This window comes from Alnus glutinosa, chromosome 14 (assembly GCF_958979055.1).
Source record: "Alnus glutinosa chromosome 14, dhAlnGlut1.1, whole genome shotgun sequence".
NCBI classification, from domain to species: domain Eukaryota; kingdom Viridiplantae; phylum Streptophyta; class Magnoliopsida; order Fagales; family Betulaceae; genus Alnus; species Alnus glutinosa.
The window spans coordinates 3,618,233-3,633,963 of NC_084899.1; the positions used below are offsets into that span (position 1 = coordinate 3,618,233).

The window sequence follows — 15,731 nt, forward strand, 5'->3', positions numbered from 1 at the left end:
CCTAGCCCCACCCCGCATACTCGATCGGAATGTTCTCGTCCTAGCACTTGTGCATACGAATCGTTATGCGACCAATAGACTGACCCTTGTGAACACACTCGTTCTGCAGGCGACTGATTATCGATAATTTCTCTCATCTTCGCCTGCACAAAACATACAAGAGTGAAAACTTGAATATACAACTAATATTACGTATTTAGTACTTACGATAGCTTCCCCAACCGCTACATTCACAGGGTTCCCATCTTTCTTGGTATGCGAGACAATGAACATATCATCTCGGTTCGAGGTTTCTCCTATGTCTTCCTCCTGCAATATCATTAATATTATCAGTTATAAGCTTATTATCTTACTATAGTACGTACGAGCCGTGAACGTTTTTCTATTATACGTACCTTTTCTCCTGCAACCTATGCGATGCTCTTCGATCCAAGAGAGTGAAGAAATGTGTTGTAGCCATGGCTTGTCTTGGACTTCAACGCTCTCTCCTATAAACTTGGTAATGTTAATATGTGAATTTATTCAACAAAATAAATAAATAAAAATTCCTTATCATCCGAAGACAACCACGTATCAACTTGCATTTCGAAGTCTTCTGTATCGAAAACTAGTGTTGTCGAAGCCCTACTAACCACAGACTCTACGGTATCACCTTCTTTCAAATTTAGAACCCTCTTGACCTCGTACCTATATTGCCTTCTTTTCTTTGCTAGGTCCATCAACGTTAACCTCTTTATGTGCGCGAGGTCGTGAACAGGCTCAAAATAAAAATTTTTCTACACAAAAAATGAAATCCCATAGCTTAATTGGAAATGTAAGGCTACAAAACTATAAATAAGAAATGACATGTCAATAAAAAATTTCATGCCGTTAGGGTGAGCCACATATCTTCATTCCCTTCTAATGGTAACTTACTCCAGTTACCATGCAACTATACAAATCGATCATTTCTTATGATCTTCCCACAAGTCCTTCTAAATTTCTTGACCCTCGGGCCGGTTGGTTGGTAGGCGGGGTTGAATTGGATTACTACCTTTTCCCCTTCAGGTTCGTGTCATATGTCCTTAGGACTACCAATAGTCCTAACATTCCTTTTACCCTGCTCACCTGCAACTCAGAAAAAAAATTTCGTCACACTTGATTATTACTAAATTAGTAGAAGATTATCAAAGTAACTGACTATCATCAAATATAAAATAATTCATACCTATTGTGTGAACTTTCCTATCCTGTAATATATGCGGCATCCAGGTAGTACCACTACGATGTGAAGTCTCAGGTCCTGATTGTGTTGATGATCCAAACTTCATATCAGGTGCTACACATTGTTGAGAATCTACAGCCCCTTGTGTCTTGTTAGGGTCCTGTGTCATATCGTTTGACATTACAACCGGTTGCTCATGTAGTACATGCTGAGAATCTACGTCCCTTTGTGTCTCGTTAGGATCCTGTGTCGTATCGTTTGACCCTACAACAGGTTACTCATGTAGTACATACTGAAAATCTACGCCCCCTTGTGTCTTGTTAGGGTCTTGTGTCGTATCGTTTGACCCTACAACCGGTCGCTCAACTGGTGTGCGGTCTATAGGCGTCCAAAAATTCTTTCTTGGTTGCAGCGTCCTTTGTTTTGGGGCCATGTCTACCTGCAAACACATTAAAATGGGTCAAATTTAATAGTAAATAAAATATACAATATGCAGCAACAGAAACGACATGCTTAAAACATAAAAGTGAGACCATATTTCTACATACAATTATTATGTTGGATTCTATTTAATAGTTTAATCATATTTCTACATACAATTATTATGTTGCTTCGGTGGCCGGTACATTAGAACGTGCACAATCAATGTTATCAAAACCAACGTCTCTCGTCACGTTGATGCTGAAAGGCTCGTGCTCATGATAATTGTCAACCTCGGCATAATCATCACTTTCACCACTGCCAACATCGTACACATTTCTTGGTTTTGTCTTTACAGCAACAACCCAATTTGGATTTTTGAGATCCTAGACATAATACACCTGCGATACTTGATTTGGTAGTACGAACGGATCATCGGTGATTCGCGCACCCATGTGTATTAGGTAAATTTACAATATCGAATCCATATTCGTCCTTTTTGTATCTCTTATTCAGTTGAATGTCGGCCCAATCGCACTTGAAAAGCACATACCGCGTCAAGTCGTAGTATGTAACCTCGATTATCAAGTATAGAATTTGAATTAAAGTTCTTAATAATTTTATTGTCATTTTCACAACTAACAAACTACAAGCTAAACTATATAACATAAAAGGTCTATAAAAGACTTACAAAAGAATTAAAAATAACTGAATACTAGTAAAAATGTCACCTAGCATTGCCTTTATGTGAAGCTCTATCAAAATCTCAAAAAGAATATAAACTAAAGGGCAGCATGTGCAAAGACGACTATTAGACCTCTAATCATATTTTAATTTTTCAATTTTGTTACAAAATGTATATTCAAAACAGACAAACTAGCTAGTTTATGGTGCAATAATTTAGTAACTCAAATAATTTTAAAACAAAAGAATGAACAATAATAATAAAAAAAATCTTATAATATAAATAATAGACCTATACATAAAAAATTAAAACAACTACAATTTGGAAGTCACTGATGCAATTTAGAATAGAAAACTAAAAAAAATACTTACTTTTGGAAGAGAATTCTACTTGGCAAACTAAAACAAAACAAAAAATAAATAAATAAATCCATGAGAGAAAACTATATATATAAAATAAATAAATAAGGATGCAATTTGAAAGAGGTTCATACTTTTCAATTTGGGATTTTTTTTTTTTTTTTTTTGTTCATTTGTAATCTATTATAAACTACAATCCATTTTATTCTAAAAAGAACCTGACACTACAAGTCTACATACCTATCCTATGTGGATAGTAAAAAAAATCCAATAAGGAAACGCGTGTGGGGGCATGGATAAATTACTTAACAATTTTTTTTTTATAAAATAGTTTTTTTAAACCATTTGCAGAAGTCACGACCATTGCTGGCCTTAATGTGGCTCCGTCACAGCATACATTCCCTACACATCTCCATACAACAAAGTTTTAAATCTATCATTGAATTTGTGGGACCCACATTGGGTCTCATAAATTCAATGTGGGATTTGAAAATGAGATGTGTATGATATATATTTATATCATTTTTCGTTTTGTTGAGATCTCAATTTTGATTAACTATTGTTGAGATCTCTGTGGGGGCGTGGATCAATTACTTAACAAATTTTCTTATAAAATATTTTTTTTAAAAAAAAACAATTGCAAGGGCCACGACCCTGCTGTCCTTAACGTGGCTCCACCACTGGGTGTAAATCTGTATGCAACCAGTCTTTTCTTGTCCTACTTGGTTAATGTATTTTTCTGTTAATTGAATTATAGGATTTTTCTTTAATGCTAGATTGATCTCTCTTTCGGATGCATGCTGATGCTAGGTTTTTAGTTTAGTGTTTGTTGGTGTTTGGTTTCTGGAAGAAGAAAAGAAAAAGAAACGGATTGATACTCTAATTTTGGTATCCGTAATGTTGCAGCTTTAGGTAATGAGCGTTTATGTTTATGGAAATCTTAAGTAATGTTTGATTTTTTATTCATAGTGAGAAAACACTACAAATGAAATATGTTATACATAATGAATCAGTAATATAACAAATACTTAGAATTTGTAATAAAATTATATTGAGATATCTTGTAAAAAATGATTTTCTTAGAAAATATGGAAGACATAATATATTGTTAAAGTATGATAGTTGTATGATACATTTTTCTGTTTGCCCTCATTTTTTTTTTTTTTGGACTTAAGAATCTTCTAGGATGTATGTGTTGTCATTTTTCTTTTTTCTTTTTCTCCTATGCAGCTCGTTTGAAACGATATGGAGACTCATGTGCTGAGGATTACTTGTGCAATGGCAGATATGGCCGGTTTTTGGGAAACTTCGGACACCAATTTTCAATTTAGGGTAATTTGGATTATGTGATTAAATTAGGAATGTTACTCTAGTTATAGCGTAGAGTCATTCTTTCTCAGGATAGTTTATTATTATTATTATTATTTTATATCTAATCAAGTCATTTCTATTAGGCAAGATGCATGATGTTGTAGTCACTTAATTGAAAGGCCAGTCTTGCTCAAAGCCGTATTTGTCCAAAAAACAACAAAGTTAATTATTTGTTAATTAATTTGTATATGAGGGTGTAACTTTGTAGTTCTTTTTTTTTTCTTCTCATATATATATATATATATATATATATATATATATATATACACATACACAGTGCCCAAAATGCAAAGAGAAATTGCAGGTGACTAGACTACCTCAACAAGGACTCGCAAGATATACTGGAGAAAACACAGATTGTGGAGAGGAAGTTGTTATCCTTCGGATGTCGTGTTCTGGAGATGAATCTGTAGAGTTTATGTCTGCAAATTGCTTGGAAGCTCAATTGGTAAATATTAATATTTTTTAGTTAATTATTCTATTTAGAAATTGCTAGAAAAATATTTTATTTTATTGATGTTTTTTGATTGTTTTCAGATGAGTGGTGAGATGGTAACTTTCGATTTATAAAGGAAAGAAAGCTTTATTGCTCAGGAAGACCATGGATATGCTCCATGAATAACGCTCTTAACTGCCCGCTTCTAGATATGGGATTAGATGCATGCTTTGACAATCAAGGAGTAGATGGAAACAATCAAGATGGAATTTCCTTTTTTTTTTTTTTTTTGGTAATAACTATGAAACTTCCCTTCACCAGACTTGCAATTGAGAAGTTGGGTACTGTTTAGTTGTGTTAAGTGTTCACACACAACAACGAGCTAATGAACAGAAACCATAGTTAATATGCTTGATCAATATCCCGTTTCAGTTCACTTCAAAAACTAAGTGGGTTTTTTAAACAAATTAGCTCTAATTAGTTTACCCTTTTCTAATGGTAATTAAATAAATCCAGTGCTGGAAATATATAATTCCATATCTTCTTCTTTTTACTGATTCTCATGTATACTCCTATTTAAGCAAGTAATGTGCTCTTTTTTATTTCCTACTAATCAAGAGTTTGATTTCTTTTAATCGTGAAGCTATAACAATTGTTTTTTTTTCCTCTTTAGCTAACACACTATAAGCTTCACAATATCATGAAGGTGTACTTGATGAATATCAGATGTGCTATAGCAGAAATTACCAGATTTGCAAAAGCTTGTAGCACAGTTTTTCACATTCAGGTAATTTGGATTGTTTTTCTTTTTTACTAATGAATGTCGTGCTATATTTTACCCAAATTCTCTGGTAGTGTTCTTACTTCTTCTTTTCTTTTCTTTTTTAAGTGTCTAATTTAATCAAAGCTTTTTTTACCAGTTGAGATGCAGAAATCCTGCATGTCAACAATTGATTGGAAGGATATTTCACCTTAAAACCTGCTTAGTCTAAAAAAGAGACAAGGTTGTTTAGTTATTTATTAATTCGTATATTTGTGTGTCCCTTAAATTCAATAGTGGATTTGAAAATGAAATGTGTATGATATATATTTATATCATTTCTTGTTTTGTTGAGATCTCAATTTTGACGAGCTCTTGTTGAGATTTTAGTGGGGGCATGGTTCAATTACTTAACAAATTTTCTTATAAAATATATATATATATTGCACGTGGCCCCTGCTGACCTTAACGTGACTCCGCCACTGCCAAACAGGTCCGGACCAACATTTTGGACTTTTCAATACTAATGAAACACCAACTTATCGTTTTTCTGTTCCTCGATCGACTTAATGTGCATGACTTTTAGGACTTTACTAGAGTGCGAGATGGCCAAAATTTAATAGTAGAAGGGCCTTGAGAGTGCCATTAATAAATTCGTTTATGTGTATCTATCTAATCTACTGTTAAAAAAAAAAAAAAAAAAAAAAAAAAAAAAAAAGGACAATAAAGATTGAATGACAAATATTTTTAAGCATACAACGTCGTGTTTTAAAGTAACTTAATAGATCCGTTTAAACGGTGCCAATTGAAGATTTGCTGGAATTTCAAAAGGCACATCCATGATATTTAGCGGGCTGTTGTAGCTTTCACAGCCCCATTTTTTTCTTGTTCACCCTTCTCTTGAACAATGTCTTTCACAACTCCACTTTTCTCTAGTGTTAAATATATTGAAGAAATTTATGAAAGAGAAAGAGATAGAGGAAAGAGAGAGCGGAAGCGTAAAGAGGAGTATGAGGTACATCTTTACTATATTGAAGTATATGAAACAATATTAATTACATAGGTCTTTATTTATAAAAAGACAACTAGTAGTGAGCAAAAATTATCCAAGACTTCATAAGGTTGTGAATAAACCATAATAGGAAAAATAATAAACCTAGAGAATAATATAATATTCTTAACATCCTTCCTTAAATTCAAAGTGTAAGCTTGAGCTTGGAAAAGAAAGAGAATTGATCTTGTAAGATTGCTAGAAGCGGTGGCTTGAGGAGAGGCGGCAATGACTGGCAATGGCGGCTAAGCTGATGGCTGCTGGAGTTGGCCATTGTAAGCCTCTTTGAACTTGTTGGGCTAAATTGGTAGGCCCAAATGCATGGCTACCCCAACTGGCCTGTATGGGTGAGCTGGGTTAACGGATTGTGTCGTGTTTGGCCTATTTTGGCCGACTTTGACACCTGGGCCAAGGAATCGGGTCTCACCCCACGGAACAGGTTGAGTGGCAAGCCTATTCGGTGAGCTTTCTGGACCGGTTCAATAATGGGTGGGGCTGGCCTGTCTGGTTGAGCTGGGGTGGAAAGCGGCTGGCCTAATTGGTTGAGCTAGCTGAAAATTGGGTTGTTCCTAGAAACCATCTTGAACCAATTAAAGATGGACTGAAAACCCCAATGAATTGGGTTGAACCGGACTGAAATGGCATGAACTAGATGAACTGGCCTTGAAGACATTTGAACTTGTGGTGAACTGGCCTTGGAAGCTCTGGAACAGAGCAAAAACCCACTGAACCGGGTCTTTGGTGGCCTAAACTGGGTTGATAAGGCCTGAACTGGACTAAGAAAAGCTTGAAACACTGGATGGGGATGAACCAGTTGTGAACCAACTTTGGAGGCTCTGGAACAGAGTTAAAACTGACTGAACTGGGTCTTTGGAGGCCTAAACTGAGTTGATAACGCATGAAACGGGCCGATTTGGACTAGCCTTGACGGACCGGCTAAAACGGATTCGTGATGCGCGTTTTGAAGATGCACAAGAGGGACTGGAGGCGCCTGAGCGCGTGAGGAAGACGAGCACAACTCTGAGTCGGCGCGTGTAAGTGCGTGGAGATATGGGAAAAGTTAGCAAATAATGAAGTTTGTCTGTTTTTCTAAGCTTAATTAATAAAGAAATTATTATTTTATTTTTTATTTTTTATGGCAATCAGATTACTTTTCTATTTTATTATTCCTCTCATTCTTTTTTAAACCCTTTTAATGAAAATTCTTTTTGCAACTTGGAGGAGGAAATTTCTTTCATTATGTTGAACCCAAACTCGAGTATTGAACTTAACAAATTAAAATTAAGATATTAAAAATAAAAATCACCTGAAAAGCGCATAGATAATCACCTGATTTTCCTAAAAACTTTCACATATTCTTTCATAAAATAACCGTTATTTTATGAGTTAAGTTTCTCTTCTATATAATGAACCCACTTATACCCTACAGTGTCAATAATAATTTTAAAAAATGCGAAGATAGAAAAATGAAAAAAATAAAAATAAAAGAATCGTTTCTTATTTAATATTAACCCGCTTCCTTTGTATATTGTTCAATAGAATAATCACACTATTGGTCCATGGGGTATGCCATAATTACGAATCACTCCTTAGGATTTAAAAAGTTCATGGGAGGTCCTTGTGGTAAACTATAATTACAAATCGATTCCTAAAATCAAATTCTGTTAAAAATTTTAACAGATTATGTTAAATGCCACGTTAGTGTCACATCAAACCAATAAGATGGCGACACGTGTCTATCTGAATAAAAAAATATAAATTTATTAAAAATAAATAAATTTATTTATTTTTTTAAAAAAAATTCAAAAAAAAAAAAGAGAAAGGGGTGGCCGTGGCCTCCCTAGAGGCTGGGGGTAGCTGCGCGCTACCTTTGCCGGCCACTTAGGGTGGCGTGTGGCCACTCCTTTCTTTTTTAGTTTTTTTAGTTTTTTTTTTTTAAAAAAAGTTTATTTATTTATGTTTTAATAAATTTATTATTATTATTATTTTTAAATAGGCATGTGTCGCCATCTTATTGGTTTGATGTAGTGCTGATGTGTCATTTAATCGAACCTGTCAATTTTTTTAACAGAATTTGAGTTCAGGGATCGATTTGTAATTATAGTTTACCACAAGGACCTTCTATAAACTTTTTAAATCATAGAAAGTAATTCGTAATTATGGCATACCCTAGGACCAGTAGAGTAAGTACCAATTTTTCAATTCTCAAAGCTTGTTCTTGGACACGTGGTAACAACCGATTGTGCCCCCCGTCACCAGCGGAGTCAACCAAGTGAGTGGTCCGATCGCGAAGGCGGCATGAATGGCAATATAATCTCCGAGTTCCCAAATTACCACATTTTTCTCAACCTATTTACGTGAAACCGCCAACTCCTAAGACGACAGGTCAGCAGGTCATCCGTCAACCAGAGGGCACTTTGGGGATTACGTTAAAAAATAGCCGTTAATTTCTTCTTCTCAATCATGTCCCAGTTTCAACGTTCAAAGTAGAGACGCCTAAAAAGAGGAAATGAAAAGAAAGCAAGAAGAACAAGACATTACACAGTTGTGGGTTAGTTCTGTCGTCAGGCCGGTTTTGGGTTTCTTGCACTTTTCATTTACTGAACAAAGGTAATTTATATTCGTTTTCTTTTCAATATTGTAATTTTAGTTTTCATTGATTGAATATGCAGTTTGTTTATATTTGATATTTATGATCTTGCTTGAACTCTATTTCTCTGTCAAAACTGATGGATCTCTTCCGAGTTGCTTGGCTGTCGAAAACTAGAGAAAGAAACTACTTATTATTATTATCGTTATTGTTTTGAATTGAGGAACATATGAAAATTTTGAGTTTTTGGAAACAAAAGCAACATAGGATTCTGTTTTTTTTGGGTGGGGGGGAGAAGGAAAAAGATTGGTGAATTTGACGATGTTGAGAATATTTAGGTTAGAAATCTTCATGCTCAGGTAATGATATTTTGCTCTGGAAGCCCAAGGGCCAAGGGGAATTGCTATTTATTTTGCTCAAAAGACATCTGCCATTGGTTTCCATTCACTTTCTGATGCAATTCATGGTGCATATCTATTCTTTCAACAGTTAACTTTAAGAATTTGTTCTTTTATTTGCATGTTAATTATATATATTCTTAGAATATGCCCGTTTTGTAATTTATTTTTTTTTTTTTCCCTGTGATTATTTAGTTGGTTAGTCCACCACTCTGGAACAAGTAGTTATTAAAAGGGTGTGATGAATTACCAGATGCTAAAGGCAAAGCAGGCTTTACAGTTGGCATTCCTTCTGGGTGTTTGCTTCTGGTTGCTATACCAGATTGAGCACTCACAACATGGTGTTAGTGTTTTGGGGCGTAAAGGGGATGTAGGGTGGTCTAGTGTGGATATGAATCTTGTGGGAGAAGATGAAAAAAGGAAAGAGGATGGAGGAGTTGGAGATGATGAATTAGATGGAAATTTTGAAGAAGAATTTGGAAAGGAACTGGAACGACAGCATATGGTATTTCTAAACAATGAGGAAAATAACTCTGATGTTGAAGTCATTAGCAAAACAGATGAAGCAGTGGGCTTATACAAGCATTTGGATCAAGGAGTCTATTCCAAGAAAGAAAATAATGATTCATGGGGAAACTTTAAAAAACAAGTTAACAAGGGAGTTGACAAGGATTTAGAAAGAGTACAACTTAAGGAACCAGAAAAGAATAAGGAAATTACTGATGATACTCTTAAACAAGACCAAGATATTGAAGCAGGCAGCTTAATTAGGGAGAATGAAGAAGATAAAAACATTATAGAAAGCAAACAGGAGATTGGAGTGGCCAATAATGGTACTGTTGTTGGCAGAAGCGAAATGTTGGATGGAGTCCATGGCTTTCATGATGAGAATGGGGTTCCACAAGATGGTAACGATCCTTTAGAGTCAAGAGATGATCATGCAAACATTCTACATCAAGAAACCTTTTTAAATTCAAGTAATTATCATAGTAGATTCAGTGAAGAAGTTGCATCCCAAGAAGACATGTTAGCTGCTGATCATGGAGAAACTAAAGAATAAAAGCAGCTTAGAAGACTCAAAGAGTCATGCAGTAATTAATCACTTCTCAAATTAACCTCATGCATCAATCATGTTTCAGAAGCAACACAAGAAGATAGATTAATTAGACACAGAAGATCCTCATTCTATTTCTTAGCAACACATTCATGTGGAGCTCACAAACACAAAGATCTGCCCATTTGGTTATCTAAGCACCCTAGCCTCACTGCTATATCACATGTGAGGTTTTAGTTCCAGTCAGGGGAGAAACAATTTTTTATTTTTTTTATTACCTTTTACCATGTTGAATTTATATTAGCTCTGCAATTGAAGTAATTTTTCGAACCAAATTCTTTGACTCTCTTGTATCATTTTACAGTTGTGGATAATATATGATCATTAACTTACACTCACCCCCATTTATAGCAGCAGATCTTGTTCCTATGTTAAAAATCCAAAAACTTTGATCTATTAAATAGGATAGTTGTTGCCAATTAGCAGTCCATGAAAAACAAGAAATTTATATCTTTCTTTACAAATTTAAAATAATTGTAATTTCTAGTGGATTCAGTAAAAAAATAAACAGAAGTACCGGAGTGGCAGGGCCTTGGTTCACATCAGAGACCAATGTAAGAAGCAGAGTTGGGGCATCACCACTCTCTCCAATAAATTAACCCACGCAACCGTTTGGTCATAAATCTTTTTCAAGACCTTTGGATTCTAGTAGATTCTAAAAGGAGAAAAAAAAAAAAAAAATCAGCTTCCTTTTATAAGCCAACTTTCACGTCTATAAAGACTCTCACCAAAGAGCACTTGAAATATATATTTTTATATACTTTCTTTATTTCATTCTATTGCTCTAAAATAAATTATGAGATTATTATTCCTTAGGAAAGGTAAAAGGGTTGTTCATTTGGACTTCGAAGTTGAAAGAGCGTCTTTAATGGAGATAAATATTATAGTCTGATTCTGAAAGATTGCGTGTCAAAAAACCCGATCGCACCGAGTTAAATACTTCAAACTCGAGGGACATGAAATCAAATTCACTCATCAACTAAGAAATGATTGATACGTCTATCAGGTTGGTGCAATCAAACCAGCACAATCTACAACTCAACCACCCCTCCCCCCCCCCCCACACACCATGTAAACTGTAAAACGTAATTGTTGCAAACCTCAATTATCATGATATTTAGCGAACTTTACTCCAGTGTCTGTGTCAAGGTCGGCTCTTTCACTAGGAGACTTAGGCGGTCGCTTAAGGCTCCCAGTGGAAGAAGGCCCCATAAAAGATGGAAGAAGGCCCCATGAGACAAAGACAAGTTTGCGGAAACAACGATTACCAAAACAAAAACGTGCATTATCTCTCCCTTACTCTAGCTACGTGTGAACTAAATCAAAAGATTGGAAATTGGAGAGCACCACTATTCATAACACAGTACGAGGATGTGGGGAGGAAAGAAAGAAAAAAAACAAGAAAGATATCGCGATCGATCGTACCACTTTGAAATTGGAGGACCATATTCATATAGAACGAGGACCACATCCATCATGTGGTGGAGAAATGGCGGTAACCACTCTTCAAAAGAAAAAATGGTTAGCTAGGTGGAATATATAATGGTATGATTCCATATTATGTATGTATCTCTAAGCATCCTTGGCTTTTCATCTCATTGAAGCTGCTGATTGTAACTAACCAAATGGCTCATGATCAGCAGCAAAGTAAATGGAAAGGCAAGGCTAGCGCAGAGCTAGCAGGCCCCAAAGCAGAACAAGTGTGGCCTCTCTTGGAAGACTTCTTTGGCCTTAACAAGTGGTTCCCAACTCTCACCACTTGCCTTGGTGTTGAAGGCATCAATGGTCAACCTGGGTGCGTCCGCTACTGCGCTGGCTTCAAAACGCCGGTCAATGGCGGCGACAAAATTGTGAACTGGACGAAGCAGAAGCTGCTGTCCATTGACCCAACAGAACTCAGTTTTAGCTACTCCATTATTGATGGAAATGTTGGGTTCAACTCCTACATATCGACCGTGAAAGTGGTTCCCGGTGAAGATGGGTGTAACATTCACTGGTGGTATGAAGTTGAAGCAGTGGAAGGCTGGAAACTGGAGGATTTGGACGCTTTTATCGGCTCGGGCTTGCAGGTCATGGTCATGGCAAAGAGAATGGAAGAAGCTCTCCATGCAAGCTCGAACCAGAAGCCATCATTAGTATACCCGTCATGAAAGTAAAATTCTACAACACTAGAAGACGTTGGTATAACTTGCATAATTAGTTTATCTTTGAGTAATCGTAGTTTAATTGAATAAGGATAATTGTAGTTATCTATCTAAGTCAGATCCTTTTAATTATTTGTATCATTATGGTGCAAAAGTTATTTACTAGTAGATTTCTCCAAATTAGAATTGGAGTTATCTTCAAGTAGTTTATTTCTATTAATTAGAAGTTCATCTTAAGGTAAAAGTAGGAGTTCATCTCATATTCTATGTCTTTATAATTCTCTTATTTATATGCATGAGTGGTTAATAAAAATAAAGCAAAATTAAGCCCAAAGCTTGTGTTTGAAAAGATCTAGATTCCCTCAAAATCTAAAGGTCTAAATTTTTTCGGAACCTAGCAATTGCGTGTTCAATAAGCCATTTACGCAACATTATCAGAGTAGAAATCTACACTGGGGAGAAGATGTTGGCATGACCCATGCCACAAGCATGTATCCTATGAAGCTTTTGAAGTTATCTTTAATTTTTGTACCTTATTTTAGAGTAATTGTAGTTTAATTAAAGGGAAAATTACACCAATAGTATTAAATTATGGTTGACCTAAATTACAAATCACTCCCTATGATATAAAAAATAATTGTAAGGTTTTTGTGATAAACGAAAATTACAAATTACTCCTTGAAGTCATTTTACCGTGCACAAACTTAACAGAAACCGTTAAGTTGCTATGTCAATCCAATAAAAACGTGACACATGTCACTCTTAATAAAATATATATAAAAATATATATATAAACATATTAAAAATTAAAAACTTCAAATTTTATTTTTTATTTAAAAAAAAAATTTGCGAATTTGGGGGGCCACCCCAGAGTAGGGGGTTGGCAGCAAACCACCCTTGGCCTATGGGGTGGTCGCGTGGCTACCCCCGACCTACTCTGGGGTGGCCTGCAAGCCACTCCAGATGGGGCCAAGGGTGGTGTGCGGCCACCCCCAGCCCATTGGGTGGTGACGAGCTACCCCCAGACCCCTAGTCCATGGCCCAAAGGTGGTGCCAGCCACCTTTGGGGGTGGTATGCAAGCCACCCTCCAAACCTCCCATTTTTTACTTTTTATTTCTTATTTTTTATTTTTAAAAAATAAAAAATAAAATTTGAAGTTTGAAGTTTTTAATTTTTAATATATTAATATATATTTTTATTAAGAATGATATGTGTCGTGTTTTTATTGGACTGACGTAGAAAAAACCTAACGGTTTCTGTTAAGTTTGTGGACATAAAATGACTTCAATGAGTCATTTATAAATTTCACCTATCACAAGGATTTTACAATTATTTTTTATACTATAGTGAGCGATTTGTAATTTAGGTCAACTATAACGACCAATGGTGCAATTTTTCCTTAATTAAATAAGGATAGTTATTCTTCAAAGTCAGAGTCTTTTAGTTATCTCTTAATTATTTGTAGCACTATAATGCAAAAGTCATTTATTAGTAAGTTTATATTTTTCTTTTAAGTTAGAGTAAAAGTTTTTCTCCGAGTATGTCTTTTCGTTTGATTCGTGTAGTATGTGTAGTCTCTTATTTAAAGGATAATCAATTCATAAAGAGTAAGCAGAATTAATCTCAAACGTTGTGTTTGAAAAAAGTTTTAGACTGCCTTTGAAATCTAAAATCCCGTTGCGTATTTGTGAAATCATTCACGTAGATATATTACTACTCATGCTTTGGTAGTTCTTATTGCTGGTTTTGGTTTTACTGTTGCCATTTTCTGCACCATCGTTATTAACATGCCCCCTGCTTTAGTTGCCGATTGTTGAGTAATGCTTCTTCACAAGCCATAAAAGCAATAAAAATTAACAAAAAAAAAAAAAAAAAGGCATGTGAGCTGTATGTGAGTGAATTTTTTCGCAATGAAATTTGCCCATTATCTATCTACTTCTACTGCATCACATGAACAATGAAAAAACAAAGAAGCTCTGCCCTCACTTGATGAGTAATCTGATTTCTGAAAAACATCGAACCCGATCAAATCTCCGTCTTCTATGGGTTTGCCTACCGCTGTTAGCTGATCCGCATGCTTTCCACAACCAGGAATCAGTGGACGGAGAGGGAGGTGTTGGGAGGACGGGGGAGGCCCAGAGGTATATTGAGCTTAGAGCATTGACCCGAACGTTCAGCATTTGTGCTTTGCTAGCAATTATAGTAGATTTACCAAATTTTACTATCCTAAATTGTTAAAAATTACATTTTTTATATTTTAACTATTCACTTTTTTAAAGCAGTGAAAGCACATCCAACAACATCATTATTTTAATTATTCACTTTTACTATTTCATTTCAATATTATTTTTAGAAGATTTTTTTATTCTTTCTCTAATAACATTTATATTTTTAAATGTTTATTTTTTCTTAACGATCATATTTTTAAATCTTATTCTAATAGCCATATTTTTAAAAATTAATCTTTTACTAACGATCATATTTTCTTGTCTTTATCTTATCCTAATGGTTATATTTTTTACTTCTTTTTTTTTTTTTTTTAGTTATTTTACAAAAAATGTTATTTACATTCAAGCAAAGAAATGAAAATGAACGTTCGCTTTTTGGGTGTGAAAAAGAAATAGAAAAGAGAGAGATTTTATTATTTTTGTGACTCCCAACCAAAGTCCCAATAGAAAACTTTATGGCTTAAGAATAATGTAAGGATCTAAATTTTGATCTTACAGCTCTCCTAATTATCTACGATACTGACTCAACCAATCATTGGATCAATCTTTGTTTAAAAGAAAAAAAAAAAAAAAAAAAAAAAAAAAAAAAAAAAAACTCACATCCAAGGCAGGACTTCTTCGTGTACCCCCTGTTAGGTAAACATCGGATCCATGTAAAGCACCCCCTCCACACGAATCGGGTAATACTTCAGCTTCGCCGGCGAACTAGCTCCAAGAAATTGTTTGCACCCAAAAAGATTTAAACCTTTGACCTCATGGGACTACCACAAAAACCAATGCCCTTACCACTTGAGTCAACCCCTTGTGAGATAATTATAAGATAAAAATATAATTTCTAAGAGCATTCTCATCTGACTCCTTATTTTGCTGAAATCCCTAATTTGGTGAGTCAAAATGCTAAAATGCCGCTTTTCGGCTCTCCAATTTGGTGAAAATTTTGGAGAGCATGAACAATGTTCTCCAGATTTGG

General features: G+C 35.0%; 2 protein-coding genes across 3 annotated transcripts; both read left to right on the forward strand.

Moving 5' to 3' along the window:
* Positions 1-5,146: 5,146 nt before the first annotated feature.
* LOC133857654 (uncharacterized) lies at positions 5,147-10,663 on the forward strand. 2 transcript variants are annotated; one of them, XM_062292945.1, is made up of 3 exons: positions 5,147-5,262; positions 8,546-8,896; positions 9,528-10,663. In XM_062292945.1, the coding sequence occupies exon 3, from the start codon at positions 9,528-9,530 to the stop codon at positions 10,332-10,334; it is 807 nt and encodes a 268-aa protein (XP_062148929.1). In that variant the 5' UTR covers positions 5,147-5,262; positions 8,546-8,896; the 3' UTR covers positions 10,335-10,663. The 2 variants fall into 2 exon arrangements, with proteins under 2 accessions (XP_062148929.1, XP_062148928.1); XM_062292944.1 differs by having other exon boundaries at positions 5,148-5,262; positions 9,470-10,663.
* A 1,283-nt stretch (positions 10,664-11,946) lies between these two features.
* Positions 11,947-12,851, forward strand: LOC133857992 (lachrymatory-factor synthase-like). The gene has a single exon (XM_062293393.1). It carries the CDS (start codon positions 12,014-12,016, stop codon positions 12,536-12,538), a length of 525 nt encoding a protein of 174 aa, XP_062149377.1. The 5' UTR covers positions 11,947-12,013; the 3' UTR covers positions 12,539-12,851.
* The last annotated feature ends 2,880 nt before the right edge of the window (positions 12,852-15,731 follow it).